Below are 19,305 nucleotides of genomic sequence, written 5' to 3'. Positions count from 1 at the left end.
CTGCCTCGGTGGGAGACGGCCGACTTGTTAAAAAAAAAAAAAAATTGCATGCAGTTCGTAGGGGTATGGAACAGATTAATCGTATTTACATACAATCCATTGGGGAAATTCGGGCTGGGTCATGACCAAATTGGGTCGTGATCAGAGTTTTGGAATGAATTGTGGTTGTGACCAGAGGTTCCACTGTACTAAACAAATTAATTAATTTTAAAGATAATATTTACAGTCAGTAACTGTTATTCATTTTCTTTGCAGTTCAGGCATTGGTCGGGAAATAGTTGAGTGTCGTGGAGATAAAGTTTCTTTAGCTGTGCGTTGTTTAACTGTTTGTTATCCAGAGCATGTGTATGTGACATGGCTTGTGGTTGCATGTTCCTATAGACCTATAGGATGAAATTATAATTTTTAAAATAAGTTCATGTAAATATTTTTATAAAGTAAATGAAGTACAACCTAAAATATATGATATTAAACTGCATTTTTCAAGGTTATGAATACTAAGATGGTGAGCAAAATGTTACTTATGCATAGTTATTTATTTATGATACAGTAAAAATATTTTAACTGACAAAACTTTCTTATTTATTCCCTTCACATTCTTTTAATGCATGTCAGTAATAAATAAGAGTGAATATGTAAACTGAGATTGAGTAAAATAGTTAAACAATATGATAAACTGCATTATCAATACCAGGCAGTTCAAAAGTGGTAGATGCAGTCTAGTGTGGACAAGTGAAGAGTTCTGATACTTCAGAATGAAAATACTAATCCTCAAACTTATAAACTAGGTGATATAAAGCTTGATTATTCAGAATGTGAAATAAACTTGGGACTCATGGTAAGCCAAATATTAGAACCACAACAACAGTGTCTAAAGATGCACAATAAGTCTAGAAGGCCAAAGGTTATTTTACAGTTCTGATCATTAGTATGGCCTCAGATTATGCAGCTTATTTTTAGTCCCAAAACTACGAAATGGATATAAATGTATCAGAGAACATACAGAGAGGAACAACAAAATTAATCCATGTATAAGGCATCTTTCATGAGGATAGGTTGAGAGCCTTGAACCCACATTCTTGGCAATATAAACACAAATGCAGTATAATGTGATCCTTTATTGACTACGTTTCGCCCACACAGTGGGCTTTTTTCAAGTCCTGTTTGTGACTTGAAAAAAGCCCACTGTGTGGGCGAAACGTAGTCAATAAAGGATCACATTATACTGCATTTGTGTTTATATTGCCATTGTGTCGGTATTTTATACCATTTATTTCCAACCCACATTCTTAAAAGACATAGAATGAGGGGAGATATCATGGAAATATATAATCAAGATACCCAGCTGTTGCACATGTGATGTTTCCTGCCTGCAACTGACAAAAACTTGTTTGAGGAACAACAGTGGTGAGAGAAGAACAAGTGATATTGTAGTTCTTTCAACAAACTGGCCATATCCCACCAAAGCGGGGTGGCCCAAAAGGAAAAATTAAAGTTTTTCCTTTTAAATTTCGTAAAATATACAGGAGAAGGGGTTACTAGCCCCTTGCTCCCAGCATTTTAGTTGCCTCTTACAACATGCATGGCTTATGGAGGAAGAATTCTGTTCCACTTCCCCATGGAGAGATATTGTAGCTTTTTTTTTTTTTTTTTTTTTTTTTTTTTAACAAACTGGCCATATCCCACCAAGGCAGGGTGGCCCAAAAAGAAAAACAAAAGTTTCTCTTTTTAAATTTAGTAATTTATCCAGGAGAAGGGGTTACTAGCCCCTTGCTCCTGGCATTTTAGTCGCTTCTTACAACACGCATAAATTACGGAGGAAGAATTCTGTTCCACTTCCCCATGGAGATAAGAAATAAACAAGAACAAGAACTAGTAAGAAAATAGAAGAAAACCCAGAGGGGTGTGTATATATATGCTTGTACATGTATGTGTAGTGTGACCTAAGTGTAAGTAGAAGTAGCAAGACATACCTGATACCTTGCATGTTTATGAGACAGAAAAATGGACACCAGCAATCCTACCATCATGTGAATAAAAGGATCTTTAGAAAACATTGCTATTCTAATTGATCTTTAACACTCAAAGTAACAAAAAGTGTGCTTGCTCTGCAAATGTAAAGTTCCCCTAGCCTTCCATCCAACCAGCTAACCATCCCTAAGCTTTCCAATAAAAAATAAATTGTGGCACCATCCCTGTTCATTTAATAGTGATCTTGTCAGAAGTGTACAGACATAGCAATTCAACAGGCCCCTGAACTGCAATATCACCACCCCTCCCTCTGAGTGCAGTCACTCTACGACAACAGGACTCAAGTCCAATAACCAGTTACCTTTAGTCTCTTCTTAAATGATGAGTACCTAATATAATAGTTATCCATTTGTACTTAACTACCTCTAAGAGGGATGTCTCGATCTTAAAAATAAAAATAATTAACCTTCCCATTCTTGAATCAAACTTGAATACATTCATTCCACTTTAAGGCTTGTCCATGAATATAACAGAAATACTATGACTATATGATAAGGCAGAAGATAAAACTATGTCGCAAGACAATGTGTGATAAGGTGATAGGAAGCCTTATCTTCAAACAGTTTTAGTGACCTGGTAGTGTAGTGGTACGTAAGTCTAGCGTACCAGGTGAGTAGGGACTAGTGGTGACTCCTACATTGGTACCACCTTCCTATACTGGTACCACCTTTCTACATCAGTACCCCCTTCCTATATTGGTACCACTTGCCTCTGAATATTCATCTATACCACCTGCCTCTCAGTGTTCACCAGTACCACCTGACTGATTATTCAGTTCCAACAGCATCTTAACACTCACATGTGCCATCAATCTCCGAATGTTCACCTGTACCACTTGCCTCTAAATGTTCACCTGCTGCTGCAGCAAGTTGAGGAGCACTACCCTGCAGTTGCACAACACATTTCACCAACTATCCTCAGCCAGTACTGAAAAAAATCAACATTTGACTAATTGAAGAGGAGACCCTTCAAAACATTGGCCTATGTCTTGGTTAAAGTGAGTTGAAATCCATGGTTACGTGCATCTTATGATACACTCGGAAAACACTTTTCATTTTATTTAGTTATGTTAACCTTTGATTTGATATTAAACTTTGCGAAGCTCCCAGACATTTATGAGAGAGTGTCATTAGTCTTAGTGTACATAGTTCTATCTGGTCATTTCTATCTGTTATGGCTGTAAAACAGTTCTGGTGTAGTTTATACACCTAATATCTTATCATTTTGTATTTGTTGTTCTTGTGTTTTTTTCTCACTACCGAGTAGTATATTTTTTCCAGTTTTCCTCTCGGTTCTGTTCTCTACCATACACACCTCTGACTGAGGGCTCTTCTGACTCCTGAGCCTAGCAAGAGGCTGGACTTCCATGTTGACTTCCTGTTGTTTTTGCTGCTTGTTGATTAAGTGGTTAATTAATTAGATTTCAGCTTGTCGACTACTCAAGGATCATTTAGGCTGCCTGTATTCTGTTCACCACCAGTCAAGATTGCTTTAATCCCAAAAATATAGATGGAAGTAAACTCTTAGCATATATTCAGTGAAAGCCACTTTTCATGGTGTATGAATCCTGTTGCTGCTAGCAACTAGCAGGCATACTTAGCCATCACCTACCTGGCTGATCAGTGTTCTGTAGCTGTTCCCAATTCTTTTTACTCTTTTCTTTGATGTCCCCACATCTCTGCCTAAACTATGAGCTTTATGTGTTTCACTGCTCTGGTTCTCCTGATGTGTGCACCTATAACCCAGCAAAACTTTTTAACCAAGGCCTTCATCATCTTGTGAGGAGCGAGGAGGCGGTTGGAGGCAGTGGAGATGTCCTGTCTAAGGGCAGTGTGTGGTGTAAATATTATGCAGAAAATTCGGAGTGTGGAAATTAGGAGAAGGTGTGGAGTTAATAAAAGTATTAGTCAGAGGGCTGAAGAGGGGTTGTTGAGGTGGTTTGGTCATTTAGAGAGAATGGATCAAAGTATAATGACATGGAGAGCATTTAAATCTGTAGGGGAAGGACGGTGGGGTAAGGGTCGTCTTCGAAAAGGTCGGAAGGGGTAAGGGAGGTTTTGTGGGCGAGAGGCTTGGACTTCCAGCAGGCATGCATGAGCATGTTTGATAGGAGTGAATGTTGGACGATCTGTTGGACTGTGAGCAGGGTAATATTTAGTGAAGGGATTTAGGGAAACCGGTTATTTTTATATAGCCAGACTTGAGTCCTGGAAATGGGAAGTACAATGGCTGCACTCTAAAGGAAGGGTTCGGGATATTCGCAGTTTGGAGGGATATATTGTGTATCTTTATACGTACAGTATATACTTCTAGACTGTTGTATTCTGGGCACCTCTACAAAAACAGTGATTATCTGTGAGTGAGGTGAAAGAGTTGAATGATGGGGATTTTCTTTCTTTTTTGGGTCACCCTGCCTCGGTGGGAGACTGCCGACTTGTTAAAAAAAAAAAAAAATTCTATCGAGAAAGTCTCTCTCCCCTGCACAGTCTTCTGTATTCTGGTTTCCTTTTTTTTCTCTCACTTCCTCAATCCCACTTTTATCAAGTATTTCAGCCATCATACTACCTTGTTGCTGGCTCCTAGGAGCAATTGATATTTTGTTTTATCTGTGATTCATTCAAGGTGAAAACCAGGTCCACTGGCATTTTTTTTTTTTTAACTGACATGCTGGATCATTGTTATCCTTTGCCAACTTCATTGGGCTTGCTCACCACATTTCTAAACCCCCGTGTAGATTACCACTCTCTTTTCTTAGTGTGTGGTACCACTCTTAGTAGTTATTACCTTTGTCAGATATGTTACTTTAAGACCTTTATGTCTATTCCTCTAATAAACTGTTCTTTAACGTAATACCATTTTTATGAGGCATCTGTATTTGTGTACTACACTCTGAGTCTCATATTGCTGACTGCTCTTTGCTACTATTTGTGGTGTAGAGGTTGAATAATATGTGGGGGTGAATGGAATATGGGGAAGATTGTGGGGAGGGAGGGAGTTTGAGAGATGAGAGGAAGAGGGGATAGATTTAGAAGAAAAAAGGAGGGAAGTACATGTAGAGGGGGAAAGTGAAAGGGGCAGGAAGAGGTAAAGGTAGAGGAGGTGGCAGAGGGAGAAAGGGAGGAGAAGAAATAGACAGGGCAAAAGAGGGATTGCTATACTGTAAGAAAATATCCATGGAAAATAAGAGGTGGTAAACAGGATAGAAATAAATGGAGAGATTGAGGGGAAGAAGTTGATGGATGTGGATGAGTTGGGACAGATTAGAGGAGGATATATAGGTAGAAATGGAAAGGAATAGAGAACCAGAGGTGGAGGGAGCAGGGAAAAGGGAAAGGAAATGTATAGAAGAATAGGTTGAGTATGAGAAAAAAAAATGGCTGTTGCACACTATATCAACAATACCAGGACCTTGATTCAGAGTGGGCAGAGAGAGGGTAATGTGTTCTCACACCACAAGTTATAAGCTAGTAGATTACCATACACATCTGACCCTCTTAGCCACATTTATGGTTACATTGTTCTTTTTTATATTTTTATTTAACCTTAGTGTAGCCAACCTAAACTTTGAATAAAATAAGAGCATATGTATATTTGCAGGAAGCATTACAAAAAAGGAAGCAGTGAATTGCACAAAAAATGAGTATAGTAGAATGAGGATAAGCTGAAAATGGATGGGAGATGAGATGAAGGAAGAAGGGAGGAACATTCATACAAGCACCTCCAGGACTTTCTTAAATGATGGGAAGGAAGATGATGGTTGGTTGTGGAGGGAAGGGTAATCATGGAATTAATTAAAACTTGCCTGTAGATGGGTAGTCAGTCATAGGATGTAGGATGGGAGATTTAGTCATTATTTCTGGTTTTGTTGGCCTTGTTGTCCGTCTTCAGATGTTGCTTATTGACCGATAGCTTTATTCAGATTTAAATTTAGAAATGCTGTACAAAATGCTTCTGTTAACTTTGCTACGTTGATTGCATTAACCCTTAAACGGTCCAAGCAGATCTACATTCACATGTGTAGTGCTACAAAAGTAGATCTACGTTTTTTTTACATATTTTCAAATACTACAGTATAACAAAAACAAAAAGAAGATCTACTTTTTTTACATACTACTTTCAAATGTTGAAAAAACGTATATATACATTTGGACCATTTACGGGTTAAGCAGTTTCATTATAAAATTTAATATTCCCAAGTGTTAAAGATTTAACCCAGGATAACTCAACGAAGCTAAATGGAATAATTTATCTCCGTTGAAGTCAAATAATTTTTGTTAAGTTTTTAGTGGCAGTAGCATATGTATTCTCTTGGATGCCATTTCAACATCTTACACCACACCTTCATTAGATACTGTAACATTATGTTACTTCACATGAGAGGTCAGAACAAGCAGTTGTTGTGTGTAAACAATGTGTGGCTCTCGTTGGTGGCAAGGCTTGTTCAAGGCATAATTTTTTTATTGTTAGATTTTATTTTTTAATGGAAAATGTGTATATAATATGGGAATATAATTGTGCTGAAGTTTCATAGTGATTGCCCTGGAAATTGGACACAGAAGAAGTGTTGCAGGTGAGTGTAAGTAGCCAAAATTATGAAAACAAAATTATCGTTTTTCTTGTATTTGATTTTTTTTTTTAAATTTCAATAAAATTCAATAAAATACAATACCTTGAGAGTGAATTCGATAAAACTCTTACTTACAACTGAAGAACAATGACTTCGTGCATAATGTCAGAAAGAATTTTTATGATATATATCCAAATAACTTACAAGATAATCATGGATAAAAATAAATAAATGTTTTTTGTCTTCAAAGAGCTACAGTGGTACCTTGGGATATGAACTTAATTTGTTCCAGAAGGCCATTCGAGTGCCAATACCGAACGAATTTGTTCCCATAAGGAATAATGTAAGTTAGATTAATCCATTTCAGACCCCCAAAAGTACACTTACAAAAGCACTTACATAAATACACTTACTTAACTGTCCGAGTTTTGAGCTGCTCGTATCCCAAGGTACCACTGTATAATATTTCTTCTAACCATCCATTTTGCCTCAAATAGTTGTACAATAATTATATAAATTCATTAAAACAAAACAAAAAAAAAAGAAATAATGGGAGCATTATCTGCAAAATACCAAAACAGTGTAAAATATACAGTACAGTGGTACCCCGAGTTTTGTACAGCTCTCAACTCAAACAATTATGTAAGTGTATTATTGTAATTGCTTTTGTAAGTGTATTTTTGGGGGTGTGAAATGGACAGATCTAATTTACACTGTTGCTTATGGGAACAAATTCGTTCGGTAACTGCACTCGAACAGCCTTCTGGAATGAATTATGGCTGAAACTTGGGGTACTACTGTATTACTGGTGTGAAATTGTATTCCAGAAAATATCATAATTTCCAACAACTCAGCTTTGAAAAATCATAGAAACAAAGTGAAACACCACAATATTCCTTCAGTTGTGCTCTATGATTTAAAAGAAAAAGAACTTAAATATTTTTAAAAATAAAATTTGTTTCACGTACAAAGAGGATCACTCCCCCTTAATGATCATAATCACAACCATGATTTTTAAAAAAGGTGAATCAGTAAATCAGCAGAAGGCCTCAGTCAGATGACTAAAAGCTCCAGCTGTAGGTCATCATATGACTAAGACCTGCATCAGGAAATACATACTTGTCCTGTTTCCTGACAAACCTTACCTAGCTAGCTCCCCTTTAATTCAGCCTGCATGGTTCTGAGCATAGCCTTATCTAATCTGTAATTACTAAGCATATGCATTATAAATTAGTTCTCAGGATTCCCCTATATAATCTATGATCACTGAGTTTATGCATGATAACAGGGTTCTGAATATTCCTCTATCTTATCTGTGATAACTGAGTGTATGCATCATATTCTTAAACAGTAGTGCCTGCTACCGAAAAGTGTGACTAACACCAGTCAACACCACACACACACACACACTCTTCTCAAAATTTATATACTCCATTTGGCAGATAATCAAATAGTCACTTAATTTTATGTACACTTCAACCCTTCAAAGGCAACCTTTGAAAGTTTTAAGTGTTGAAATACTAAAACATTTACAACTGTTCAATATAGTTGTTTAACTAAATAATATAATACAGCAGGTCCTCAAACAATGGCGTTTTGTTCAATGTTCTTTCGTTGTAACGTTGATGAGAAAAAAATAGAATGAATACAAATTGGAAAATAAAAAATTATAAAGTACAGTGGACCCTCAGTTAACGATATTAATCCATTCCAGAGAGCTTGTCCTTAACCAATTTTATCGTTATCCGAATTAATTTTTCCCACAAGAAATAATGGAAATCCAATTACTCCGTTCCAGACACCCAAAGGTATTAAAAAAAATATTTTTTTTCACATGAAATATACATTTTCCTACACAGAAAACAGTGAGACATTCATAATAAATACATTAATAATTCACAAAATGACACTTACCTTTATTGAAGTTTTAGTGATGAGACGGGAGGAGGGGGAGAGGAAGGAGGTGTATTACTGTTTGGAAGGGAAATCCCCTTCCATAAGGACTTTAGGTAGCAAGTCCTTTTCTGGGGTTACCTCCCTTCTTTGTTTTTTAATGCCACTAGGACCAGCTTGAGAGTCATTGGACCCCTGTTGCACCAAAAATCTGTCCAGAGAGCTCTGTTTCTGGCATGTCATTAAGATTTCCCTAAAATGGGACACAACATTGTCATTGTAAAACTCACCAGCATGGCTTGCAACAGCTGTGTCAGGGTGATGTTCATCCATAAAGGCTTGCACCTTTGTCCCCATTGTACAAATGTCCTTGCTCGTTGAAGAAGGCAAATTCCTCCATCTCTCTTCCTCCTCTGAAGCACACTGGCTGTACATGGAGTGACCGGGCGGCTCAGGCCGCTTGGATACGTTCTGGACGAATGTCCTTAACTGAGTTTTTTATCATTAGCCGAGCCAATATTTTGACGCAAAAACGTATCGGTATCCGATTTTATCGCTATCCAATGGCATTGTTAACTGAGGGTCCACTGTATACAATAATCAAATAAATTCACGACAATAAACGATGTGGTATAAAAGTGCTCAGCAAACCCGCCATATTGATATTAGTTTCTGAACTGAATGGTGGTAGGAGGTGCTCCTTCAAATTTTCACTTTGCAAACATTTATTCCTTGATGTAACCCTGTTGTAATAGTGCTAAAGTGTACTGTGCACCTCTTTATGTTTGTGGCCACAAAAAAATAGAGAAAAATTGACAAAAACAAAACTAGAAGTTTTAAAGAGGATTGACAGTGGATGGCGAAATGTGGATATTGGAAGAAGAACTCTTGTTTTGTTATACAGATACTCCTCACTTAATGACCAAGTTAGGTTCCTAAGAGTAGGTTAGTAAGTGATTTGATTGTTAAACAAGGAGCTGCCCTTTACTGATATATCAATCATATTGTGCTGGTAGTGGGTTTGTGTCAACCATCTTTAGATATTTTCTTGTCACCCTGCACCATTTATAACATTTTTAGTATTTTAACCCTTTCAGGGTCCGTGCCGTAGATCTACGGCTTTATGTTCAGGGTCCAAACCGTAGATCTACGCTATGAGCTCAGCTCACTCTGATAAGCTATGAGTGGTAAATTTGGGCCTAGATATAAGAGAATACATCTATGTGGTATGTGTGCACCACATAAAACAAATCTTGCAGCACACAGTGTATAATGAGAGAAAAAACTGAGACCATGATTTTCGATTAAAACAGCGAATTTGCAGTGTTTTTTCGTATGTTTTATATACGTAGTTGTATTTGTGATTTCTTGGTCTCATTTGATAGAATGGAAGACATATTACAGAAATAGAGATGATTTTGATTGGTTTTAGCACTGGAAATAGCTTGAAACTGAGCTCAAAGTAGAGGAAATGTTAAATTTTTACCGATATTCAAGAGTAAACAAACGACCTCACACGTCTAATACACGCCAGCTAGTGGGTCTAATATACATTCACAAATGTGGTGATGATATTTATACAATTATTACTATATTGCATAAGAGTAAATCTTCTATTTTTGAGTTTGAATGAAAATCCATTATGTGAACAAAAAATCAAAATGGAATTCATTTGTAAAGCCTCGAAACGTAACTAATGAACAGAGGAAATGTTAGTTTAGTGCTAGGAATACCTACATTGTTTATTCTGGACCCTATTTTGAAATTGGAATATTTTGAACTTTGTGTTAAATTGGCCAAATTACCATTTTCTGATCACTTTATTTTGTAATTGGAACAGTTGACTTGGCGATTTCTTGTGCTCAATCGATAGAATAGAAGTAATACTAGTGAAATAGCTAAGAATTTGGTCGACTGGAATAATGTAATTGGCCTAAAATGGGAGTTAAAGTTGACAAAATAACCGATTCGTAAATATCGCTGACACATCAAAATTCGCGAGAGCATAATTTCGTCAGTTTTCCAACAAATTTTGTACTTTTTGTTTTATTACCTTCAGAAAAAGATTCTCTACCATTTCATAAGAAAAAATAGCAAATTTTTTTTTTTGAAAATTCTTGGACCCTGGTGCGCACTTTGAAATTTGGCCTCTGGACCCTGCAAGGGTTAAATATAGAACTAGGCATTAAAAACACCACTACCCCAGGGGGATTCCTTGATGCTGGTGAGGGGCTATTGATCTAGGTAACTGAATCTGTGCTCCGGTTCCCTGCATTGAGCCTGAATACTCCCCCCCCCCCCACACACATGCTCTGTATAATCCTATGGGTTTAGCGCTCCCCCATGATTATAATTTATAATTATAATAAAGGTAAAATACACATACGGTACACTCATTACTTACCTTAAAATACTTGTAGTCTTTATGTAAGGTAAGAGGTGAGTATTTATTGTAGAAAGAGGAAAACGAGGAGCAAAGACTGGAAGAAGTACAAAAAGTAGTTTACTGTAAAGGAGTTAGTGATGCATCTCAGCATTTAGAATATATCTCCAAGACTACATACAGTGGACCCCTGACTTACGATATTAATCCGTTCCTGAGAGCACATCGTTAGACGAAATTATCGTAAGTTGAATTAATTTTCCCCATGAGAAATAATGGAAATCAAATTAATCCGTTCAAGACACCCAAAAGTATGAAAAAAAAATTCTACCACATGAAATATACATTTTCTTCATCTAGTGTACTAGATGAAGAATAAATGACACTTACCTATATTGAAGATGTAGTGATGAGTGATGAGACACTGTCCTGGGAGTGCCTTTTCCTCCTGAGTAATGTAGGTCCTGTTTGGCATTTTCTTCCAGAACAAACCTTATCACACTGTGTATGCCACTATGATTCTTAAATCTCTCAAACCAACCTTTGCTGGCCTTAAATTCACCAATATGAGCACTAGTTCTAGGGATTTTTCCTGTTCACCTGAGTGTTAATCGACTGGTGTGGCTCGCATCCTGGTGGACAAGATTAAGGACCCCAATGGAAATAAGTTAGACAGTCCTCGATGACACACTGACTTTCTTGAGTTATCCTGGGTGGCTAACCATCTGGGGTTAATTGTTTCTCGGTATTCTCAATAAGCCAAACCAATAACAGTCTCTCCACATCTTCGAGTAGTACAGCTGACCATGGTGCAGCAGCGGCTGACCGTGGTGCAGCAGCAGCTGACCATAGGGCAGCGTCAGCTGATGGTGCTACAGCAGCAGCAGCAGCAGCTGACTGTGGTTTGATAGTATTTCTCACCCTTTTTACCACAGAGTTGGCACTAGAAGCTTTCTTTAGGCCCATGGTGGCTTATTTACCAGTTACAAGCACTAAAAACACTGGAATGATACAAAATTTATCGATCGTATGCGTGCAACCATCCGCCCCGGCTTGTAAACAATGTCACACTAGCTCAGCTGAGCCACTCAGGCCAGACAGACCAGACGGCCGCGTTCAGGATGAATGATGTAAGTCGAGTTTTTCAACGTAGGTTGGGGTCAAATTTTTACGCTGACAAGCATCGTGAGCTGATTTTAACGTAGGATGAGGACATCGTAAGTAGGGGGTCCACTGTATTTCATCTATAAATTTGTACTTTATTGTGCACCCCATAGTACAAGACAGAGTTAAAAGTGCAGTAGCACTTGGAAGAGGAAGGAGGAAAGAATGGAAGAAGTACAAAAGAAGTTCATTGTAAAGAGGTTAGTGTGTATGAACCAACCATAGGCATACTGGAATTAATACATGTTCGTTTGTGTCTACATTCTCACCATCTCTCTCTCATTTACTCATTCTCTCTATGATTAAACTCAGTAAACAAGGTATGTCGATGGTAATAATAATAATATTGTTAATCGCTCTGGGATGCTTTATGTGCCCTTTATGATTATGTTTACTTGAATAAACTGACTGATGTGCTCAGCTGGCTGAGCACATTGTGTTTGTTTATTATTAAATTACTGTAAACTTTTTTAAAATATATTTAGTTGGATTAGGCTAAATTAAATTGCACTTGTTATAATAAGGTTAGGTAAGTTTTCTAAGGTTCTTATTAATTTTTACATCAACATAAATGAAAAACATATATCTTTAAATGTACAGTGGAACCTCGGTTTTCATGATTAATTCGTTCCAGAAAGTCTGATGAAAACTGAAGCAATATTTCTCATAAGAAATAATGTAAATCCAATTAATCCAGTCCAGACACCCAAAAATATTAACATAAAAAACATTTTATGGAGAATAACTATAGTTTTACATACAGAAAACAATGAGAAATAAATATAAATGACTAATGAAATGGATAAATGAACATTTAACATCACTTTTACCTTTATTGAAGACTTGTTGGCGTATTGAAGACAGCGAAGAGGGGGAGAGGGAGGAGGAGAGGTTAGTGTTTGGAAGGGAAATCCCCCTCCAGAAGGACTTCGGGTATCAAGGCCCTACCCTGGGTTACTTCCCTTGTCATTTACTGGCACTAGGACCAGCTTGAGAGTCACTGGGTCCCCGTCACACAAAAAAATTTGTCCATAGAGGTCTGTTTCTGGCATCTCTTTAACCCTTTCAGGGTTTCTGACATACTAGTACAGCTTACACACCAGGGTTATTGGCGTACTAGTACGCGTAAATTCTAGCGCCTTCAAATCTAGTGAAAGAAAGCTGGTTGGCCTACATATGAAAGAATGGGTCTATGTGGTCAGTGTGCACAGTATAAAAAAATCCTGCAGCACACAGTGCGTAATGAGAAAAAAAAACTTTGTGTTTTTGGTTTAAAACAGCGACTTTGCACTGTATTTTCATATGGTATTTATTGTTGTATTCTAGTTTTCCTGGTCTCATTTTATAGAATGGAAGACATATTACAGAAATTGAGATGATTTTGATTGGTTTTGCAATGAAAAGTACCTTGAAATTGAGCTCAGAGTAGCAAAAATGTTCTATTTTTGCCAAAGTTCAAAAGTAAACAAATCATGCCACGCGTTCAATACACGTCAACTGGTGAGTCTAATATTCTTTCGTAAGTGCGCGCTGATATTTATACCATTTCTACTCTAATGCAGTAGTCTGCATAACAGTAAATCTTCTATTTTTTGTGAGAATAAAAATTCAAAGTGGAAAGCAAAAAATATGTAAGAGGGGCCTGGGGACATGACTAATGAACAGAGGAAATGTTATTTTAATTCCAGGAATGTCTGTCTTGTTTATTCTGGACCCTATTTGGAAATTGGCATCTTTTGAAATTTGTGTGAAATTGGCAAAATTACTAATTTCTGACCACTTTATTGGATAGTTAAAATTGGTAAATGGGTGGCTTCTTGTACTCATTCGATAGAAAAAATGGAGTTCTAGCGAAATAGTTATGATTTTTGTCAACTAGTACACTGGAATTGGCCGCAAATAAGGCTCAAAGTGGGCGTAATCGCTGATGCTTAAACATCGTTGAGACCGCTAACTTTATGAGAGCATAATTCTGTAAGTTTTCCATCAAATTTCATACTTTTGATGTCATTATGATCGGGAAAAGATTCTCTATCTTTTCATAAGAAAGAATAATTTTTTTTTTCTGAAAAAATTTTTGACTCTGGGAACAAGTTTAGGAGAGGGCCTCTCAACCCTGAAAGGGTTAAGATTTGCCTAAAATGGGACAAGGCATTGTCACTGAACATGTTGCAGACATGGCTTGCAACATTTTCGTACTTTGCTACGAGTTCTTTCTTGAATTATGTATGTAAAGTAAAAGGATACAAGTGCAACTAATGTGACATTTTATTGTGGCAACGTTTTGCTTTCCAGGAGCTTTGTCAAGCCCTTACAAACAATACATGGACACAAAGGGTATATATAGCCTTCGAGTGAAGTGTAATACTAGTAGTAGTATGTAGTAGTGATATATATACGTATATATATATATATATATATATACAGCCGGTGTGTTGAAAGAAAGAGAAATATATATATATATATATATATATATATATATTTTTTTTTTTTTTTTTTTTCAACAAGTCGGCCGTCTCCCACCGAGGCAGGGTGACCCAAAAAAGAAAGAAAATCCCCAAAAAGAAAATACTTTCATCATCATTCAACACTTTCACCACACTCGCACATTATCACTGTTTTTGCAGAGGTGCTCAGAATACAACAGTCTAGAAGCATACACATATAAAGATACACAACATATCCCTCCAAACTGCCAATATCCCAAACCCCTCCTTTAAAGTGCAGGCATTGTACTTCCCGTTTCCCATATATATATATATATATATATATATATATATATATATATATATATATATATATATATATATATATATATATATATATATATATATATATATATATGTATATATATATATATTTTTTTTTTTTTTTTTTTTCAACAAGTCGGCTGTCTCCCACCGAGGCAGGGTGACCCAAAAAAGAAAGAAAATCCCCAAAAAGAAAATACTTTCATCATCATTCAACACTTTCACCACACTCGCACATTATCACTGTTTTTGCAGAGGTGCTCAGAATACAACAGTCTAGAAGCATACACATATAAAGATACACAACATATCCCTCCAAACTGCCAATATCCCAAACCCCTCCTTTAAAGTGCAGGCATTGTACTTCCCATTTCCAGGACTCAAGTCCGACTATATGAAAATAGCCGGTTTCCCTGAATCCCTTCACTAAATATTACCCTGCTCACACTCCAACAGATCGTCAGGTCCCAAGTACCATTCGTCTCCATTCACTCCTATCTAACACGCTCACGCACGCTTGCTGGAAGTCCAAGCCCCTTACCCACAAAACCTCCTTTACCCCCTCTCTCCAACCCTTTCGAGGACGACCCCTACCCCGCCTTCCTTCCCCTATAGATTTATATGCTTTCCATGTCATTCTACTGTGATCCATTCTCTCTAAATGACCAAACCACCTCAACAACCCCTCTTCTGCCCTCTGACTAATACTTTTATTAACTCCACACCTTCTCCTAATTTCCACACTCCGAATTTTCTGCATAATATTTACACCACACATTGCCCTTAAACAGGACATCTCCGCTGCCTCCAACCGTCTCCTCGCTGCTGCATTTACCACCCAAGCTTCACACCCATATAAGAGTGTTGGTACTACTATACTTTCATACATTCCCTTCTTTGCCTCCATAGATAACGTTTTTTGACTCCACATATACCTCAACGCACCACTCACCTTTTTTCCCTCATCAATTCTATGATTAACCTCATCCTTCATAAATCCATCCGCCGACACGTCAACTCCCAAGTATCTGAAAACATTCACTTCTTCCATACTCCTCCTCCCCAATTTGATATCCAATTTTTCTTTATCTAAATCATTTGACACCCTCATCACCTTACTCTTTTCTATGTTCACTTTCAACTTTCTACCTTTACACACATTCCCAAACTCATCCACTAACCTTTGCAATTTTTCTTTAGAATCTCCCATAAGCACAGTATCATCAGCAAAAAGTAACTGTGTCAATTCCCATTTTGAATTTGATTCCCCATAATTTAATCCCACCCCTCTCCCAAACACCCTAGCATTTACTTCCTTTACAACCCCATCTATAAATATATTAAACAACCATGGTGACATTACACATCCCTGTCTAAGACCTACTTTTACCGGGAAGTAGTCTCCCTCTCTTCTACACACCCTAACCTGAGCCTCACTATCCTCATAAAAACTCTTTACAGCATTTAATAACTTACCACCTATTCCATATACTTGCAACATCTGCCACATTGCTCCTCTATCCACTCTATCATATGCCTTTTCTAAATCCATAAATGCAATAAAAACTTCCCTATATATATATATATATATATATATATATATATATATTATATATATTATATTATTTTATATATATTATATATATTATATTATTTTATTTATTATCGCACTGGCCGATTCCCACCAAGGCAGGGTGGCCCGAAAAAGAAAAACTTTCACCATCATTCACTCTATCACTGTCTTGCCAGAAGGGTGCTTTACACTACAGTTTTTAAACTGCAACATTAACACCCCTCCTTCAGAGTGCAGGCACTGTACTTCCCATCTCCAGGACTCAAGTCCAGCCTGCCGGTTTCCCTGAATCCCTTCATAAATGTTACTTTGCTCACACTCCAACAGCATGTCAAGTATTAAAAACCATTTGTCTCCATTCACTCCTATCAAACACGCTCATGCATGCCTGCTGGAAGTCCAAGCCCCTCGCACACAAAACCTTCTTTACCCCCTCCCTCCAACCTTTCCTAGGCCGACCCCTACCCCGCCTTCCTTCCACTACAGACTGATACACTCTTGAAGTCATTCTGTTTTGCTCCATTCTCTCTACATGTCCGAACCACCTCAACAACCCTTCCTCAGCCCTCTGGACAACAGTTTTGGTAATCCCGCACCTCCTCCTAACTTCCAAACTACGAATTCTCTGCATTATATTCACACCACACATTGCCCTCAGACATGACATCTCCACTGCCTCCAGCCTTCTCCTCGCTGCAACATTCATCACCCACGCTTCACACCCATATAAGAGCGTTGGTAAAACTATACTCTCATACATTCCCCTCTTTGCCTCCAAGGACAACGTTCTTTGTCTCCACAGACTCCTAAGTGCACCACTCACTCTTTTTCCCTCATCAATTCTATGATTCACCTCATCTTTCATAGACCCATCCGCTGACACGTCCACTCCCAAATATCTGAATACGTTCACCTCCTCCATACTCTCTCCCTCCAATCTGATATTCAATCTTTCATCACCTAATCTTTTTGTTATCCTCATAACCTTACTCTTTCCTGTATTCACCTTTAATTTTCTTCTTTTGCACACCCTACCAAATTCATCCACCAATCTCTGCAACTTCTCTTCAGAATCTCCCAAGAGCACAGTGTCATCAGCAAAGAACAGCTGTGACAACTCCCACTTTGTGTGTGATTCTTTATCTTTTAACTCCACGCCTCTTGCCAAGACCCTCGCATTTACTTCTCTTACAACCCCATCTATAAATATATTAAACAACCACGGTGACATCACACATCCTTGTCTAAGGCCTACTTTTACTGGGAAAAAATTTCCCTCTTTCCTACATACTCTAACTTGAGCCTCACTATCCTCGTAAAAACTCTTCACTGCTTTCAGTAACCTACCTCCTACACCATACACTTGCAACATCTGCCACATTGGCCCCCTATCCACCCTGTCATACGCCTTTTCCAAATCCATAAATGCCACAAAGACCTCTTTAGCCTTATCTAAATTCTGTTCACTTACATGTTTCACTGTAAACACCTGGTCCACACACCCCCTACCTTTCCTAAAGCCTCCTTGTTCATCTGCTATCCTATTCTCCGTCTTACTCTTAATTCTTTCAATTATAACTCTACCATACACTTTACCAGGTATACTCAACAGACTTATCCCCCTATAATTTTTGCACTCTCTTTTATCCCCTTTGCCTTTATACAAAGGAACTATACATGCTCTCTGCCAATCCCTAGGTACCTTACCCTCTTCCATACATTTATTAAATAATTGCACCAACCACTCCAAAACTATATCCCCACCTGCTTTTAACATTTCTATCTTTATCCCATCAATCCCGGCTGCCTTACCCCCTTTCATTTTACCTACTGCCTCACGAACTTCCCCCACACTCACAACTGGCTCCTCCTCACTCCTACAAGATGTTATTCCTCCTTGCCCTATACACGAAATCACAGCTTCCCTATCTTCATCAACATTTAACAATTCCTCAAAATATTCCCTCCATCTTCCCAATACCTCTAACTCTCCATTTAATAACTCTCCTCTCCTATTTTTAACTGACAAATCCATTTGTTCTCTAGGCTTTCTTAACTTGTTAATCTCACTCCAAAAGTTTTTCTGATTTTCAACAAAATTTGTTGATAACATCTCACCCACTCTCTCATTTGCTCTCTTTTTACATTGCTTCACCACTCTCTTAACCTCTCTCTTTTTCTCCATATACTCTTCCCTCCTTGCATCACTTCTACTTTGTAAAAACTTCTCATATGCTAACTTTTTCTCCCTTACTACTCTCTTTACATCATCATTCCACCAATCGCTCCTCTTCCCTCCTGCACCCACTTTCCTGTAACCACAAACTTCTGCTGAACACTCTAACACTACATTTTTAAACCTACCCCATACCTCTTCGACCCCATTGCCTATGCTCTCATTAGCCCATCTATCCTCCAATAGCTGTTTATATCTTACCCTAACTGCCTCCTCTTTTAGTTTATAAACCTTCACCTCTCTCTTCCCTGATGCTTCTATTCTCCTTGTATCCCATCTACCTTTTACTCTCAGTGTAGCTACAACTAGAAAGTGATCTGATATATCTGTGGCCCCTCTATAAACATGCACATCCTGAAGTCTATTCAACAGTCTTTTATCTACCAATACATAATCCAACAAACTACTGTCATTTTGCCCTACATCATATTTTGTATACTTATTTATCCTCTTTTTCTTAAAATATGTATTACCTATAACTAAACCCCTTTCTATACAAAGTTCAATCAAAGGGCTCCCATTATCATTTACACCTGGCACCCCAAACTTACCTACCACACCCTCTCTAAAAGTTTCTCCTACTTTAGCATTCAGGTCCCCTACCACAATTACTCTCTCACTTGGTTCAACGGCTCCTATACATTCACTTAACATCTCCCAAAATCTCTCTCTCTCCTCTGCATTCCTCTCTTCTCCAGGTGCATACAC

At 37.7% G+C, this 19,305-nt stretch overlaps 2 protein-coding genes across 3 annotated transcripts in view; both read left to right on the top strand.

Annotated features, from left to right (window-relative positions):
- The window catches only part of LOC128684756 (centrosomal protein of 76 kDa-like), a 60,379-nt gene extending 59,805 nt beyond the window's left edge, over nt 1–574 (top strand). The window contains exon 12 of the mRNA XM_070102025.1: nt 256–574. Within this exon, the coding sequence (XP_069958126.1) occupies nt 256–394 (139 nt within the window). The 3' untranslated portion in view covers nt 395–574. The remainder of the gene's footprint in view (nt 1–255) is intronic.
- Nucleotides 575–2,591: 2,017 nt separating this feature from the next.
- LOC128685119 (polyamine-transporting ATPase 13A2) overlaps nt 2,592–19,305 on the top strand; it is a 212,362-nt gene continuing 195,648 nt past the window's right edge. For both annotated transcript variants that reach the window (XM_070102010.1, XM_070102005.1), the window contains exon 1: nt 2,592–3,028. The gene's annotated coding sequence lies outside the window, so the exon portion shown is untranslated. The remainder of the gene's footprint in view (nt 3,029–19,305) is intronic.

Source organism: Cherax quadricarinatus, chromosome 5 (assembly GCF_038502225.1).
Source record: "Cherax quadricarinatus isolate ZL_2023a chromosome 5, ASM3850222v1, whole genome shotgun sequence".
Lineage (NCBI taxonomy): Eukaryota > Metazoa > Arthropoda > Malacostraca > Decapoda > Parastacidae > Cherax > Cherax quadricarinatus.
Note: the sequence above shows the minus strand (reverse complement) of the source record. Positions and strands in the feature narration are given on the sequence as shown.